General features: G+C 50.3%; 2 protein-coding genes across 2 annotated transcripts in view; one reads left to right on the top strand and one right to left on the bottom strand.

Annotated features, from left to right (window-relative positions):
• LOC135812153 (tetratricopeptide repeat protein 28-like) overlaps window positions 1-1,253 on the top strand; it is a 10,766-nt gene extending 9,513 nt beyond the window's left edge. The window contains exon 4 of the mRNA XM_065325474.1: window positions 1-1,253. This exon is cut by the window's left edge and continues 736 nt beyond it. Coding sequence (XP_065181546.1) covers window positions 1-496 — 496 coding nt within the window. The 3' untranslated portion in view covers window positions 497-1,253.
• Window positions 1,254-1,931: 678 nt separating this feature from the next.
• LOC135812152 (2-oxoglutarate and iron-dependent oxygenase domain-containing protein 3-like) overlaps window positions 1,932-2,500 on the bottom strand; it is a 15,520-nt gene continuing 14,951 nt past the window's right edge. The window contains exon 10 of the mRNA XM_065325473.1: window positions 1,932-2,500. This exon is cut by the window's right edge and continues 829 nt beyond it. The gene's annotated coding sequence lies outside the window, so the exon portion shown is untranslated.

The following is a 2,500-nucleotide window of genomic DNA, read 5'->3' as shown; positions in this document are numbered from 1 at the left end:
GTCGGAAGTAACAGCTTCAGCATCGCCTATGACTGCCAGGACTACCAAGACTGCGGCAGTCAGTAGTAACCCAAACGCGGGCGCTAACAAGCCAGGGCCCCTCGATTTGACGTCAGTCAGCAACAGTCGGCCAGAGGATGCTGCGGCAAAGGCAGCAACAGCAGCACCACCCAAACCCAGCCGAACGGCAGCACCACCCAAACCCAGCCGAACGGCAAGGAAGAAGACGGCCAGTGGTGATGGCGAGCGTGCGGCACAGTTTTCTCACCGGCGAGTGCCGTCAGCGCTGGTCAACTCGCGCCTCGTGGCCAACACGCAGACGTCCACTGACGTCAACCAGACGCTGAATGGCCTCGGCGTGATGCCAACCGGAGGGCTGAGGTTAGAACCCGGCGTGGTACCCGACTCGCCCTTGCAGAGCCCCGGCGGCCTGAGGAAACGCTACCGGCGCAACACGTCGGACTCCAGCGGCTCTGGTGTCTGCATCATATTGTGATGGTGCCTGCCACCTCTTCCTTCACCAACACAGAAGCAACTACAGTTCTGGCTGGAGAAATTCTACTCTCATGAATACACCGGTAGTACACGTAGCATGGCGTTTGAGTACACAGAATAGTGTGTACTGCTAGGGCTGCGGATCACATGGGCCCTATTTTAGTCATGATGCTGGAGTTCTCTGGTTAGTACCATAAGCATTATAGAGTTTGGCTAGCAAAGTCACAACGTACAAGTAGCCGAAACTTCTCCCATGCTATGCGAAAAAGCTCTGCGCTCCTAGCATTAAACACTCTCCCGGCCCCTTCCAGAACTGTGTGTAGCTAGAACATATTACGAGTGTATACCAGTGGCTCATCTCATGAACACAACGTGGACGACTCTGTACATGGCAACGCAACAAAGCGACTCGTATAGTATTAGTGGTGTTGCTGCCACGACTGCACATGTTTGACCTAGCACATGCTTGTCTTATCCCAGTAATGTTTATGTCTATTGTAAGCATGCGTGAACTGTCTTTCCCGTCATATCCTCATAATCCATTCCTTGAGCTCTCGAGACATCGGGTTTTTATTTCATTCTGGATCTTCATTTCCTAAGGTGCTTGACCTTCATATGGATAAGATCATAATTTCTCCACAGTTCTTCCTCTGGCCACGAAGTGATCAAATTCCGTGCCAAAAAGGCCGAGCATCCTTCCACAGAAGGCAGAGCGAGGTTTCTTTGCAACTTGAGTTTCGCTTTGCCGCGATGACTCACATGACTCATGTAGTTGTAATTGTGTTGGAATGTGGAAATTGCAACTTACACTCTGTAAAGATATCATGGTGGGGTCAATGTGTCGTGGCATTGGGAGCACTTCTAAGCTCATGCACCTTTATGCTCGTCATTACGACCGCTAGTTATATGATCATCGTAGGAAAGCAAAACACAAAACAAGCATGATTCCTGTGGCATTGTTGAACCATTCGTCTGCTTATGAGTGTGATGCGCATGCAGAAAGCTATCGCGTCACATATGCATGTAATTGTTTGAGCATCTCGACGCAATCAGGTTTCTTTCCGTAACAGTAGTAGACACATGATGGAGTTGTGCATGCACACACGCTCATGCGCACAGGCGCAAAGTGGACACACCCACACACCCATGTGACGCTCATCGCCGGAGGCCATGATAGCGATGCCACAGCAGAAGATAGGGATTGCACCATTCAACAGCTTGCTAGGCTGAAGAATAGTGGCAGTCAGTTCTTCAGCCCACACTCACACACGTGTACGCACATATCCTCAAGTGGACGTGCTCATAATGGGCACACACACACACACATGCCGCCCCCCCCCCCCACACACACACACGCACACACACACGCACGGTGAATCCAGTGTCTACAATCAACACCAGTGAAGACGGCTGGCACAAACCCAACACAACGCGAGTGAGAACATGATACTTCTCAAGTCGTTGCTAGAATAAGACACCGAGTAAAGATTGTACTCGTATCTAAAGACTATGCTATTCCAGTGATAAAGACGAGTGAATGGATTGAAACATTCGACGACGACGACGACACAGGGCCAAAAGTACTAAGGGGTGTACTTGAGAATGGAAGTTTCAAAAATCAAGTGAAACACTCAGTCTTTAAATACTGTACTGTATCAGCGACTGAAGATCCAAGGGGTCGGGCAAGCGGATCAAGCGAGTCACACGACCTGCAGATCCACAGTACTAGTGTACTGTGGATCTGCAGTTTGCGAGCACGGCTAAGGAGGTTGTCCGCACACAGGGATATACATTGTACGAACTATTTTGTGAACTAGAGACACGAGTCAAGTTGCAGTCATTACAGTAAATCCATCAAATCTCCGTACATCTCGGCACAGCAGGTGGCGAGCTCTGTGAGTTTCCAAGTCATGGTGAACCAAGACACAGGGCCAAAAAGTGAGCTCACACTGCATGCATGCCAGGACGACTCTGACCACAGACTGCTCGCGTGCGACCGCTGGAA

The sequence above is a fragment of the Sycon ciliatum genome, chromosome 3 (assembly GCF_964019385.1).
Source record: "Sycon ciliatum chromosome 3, ocSycCili1.1, whole genome shotgun sequence".
Classification (NCBI taxonomy): Eukaryota; Metazoa; Porifera; class Calcarea; order Leucosolenida; family Sycettidae; genus Sycon; species Sycon ciliatum.
The sequence above is the reverse complement of the archived record's forward strand: the minus strand, read 5'-3'. Positions and strand labels throughout refer to the sequence as shown.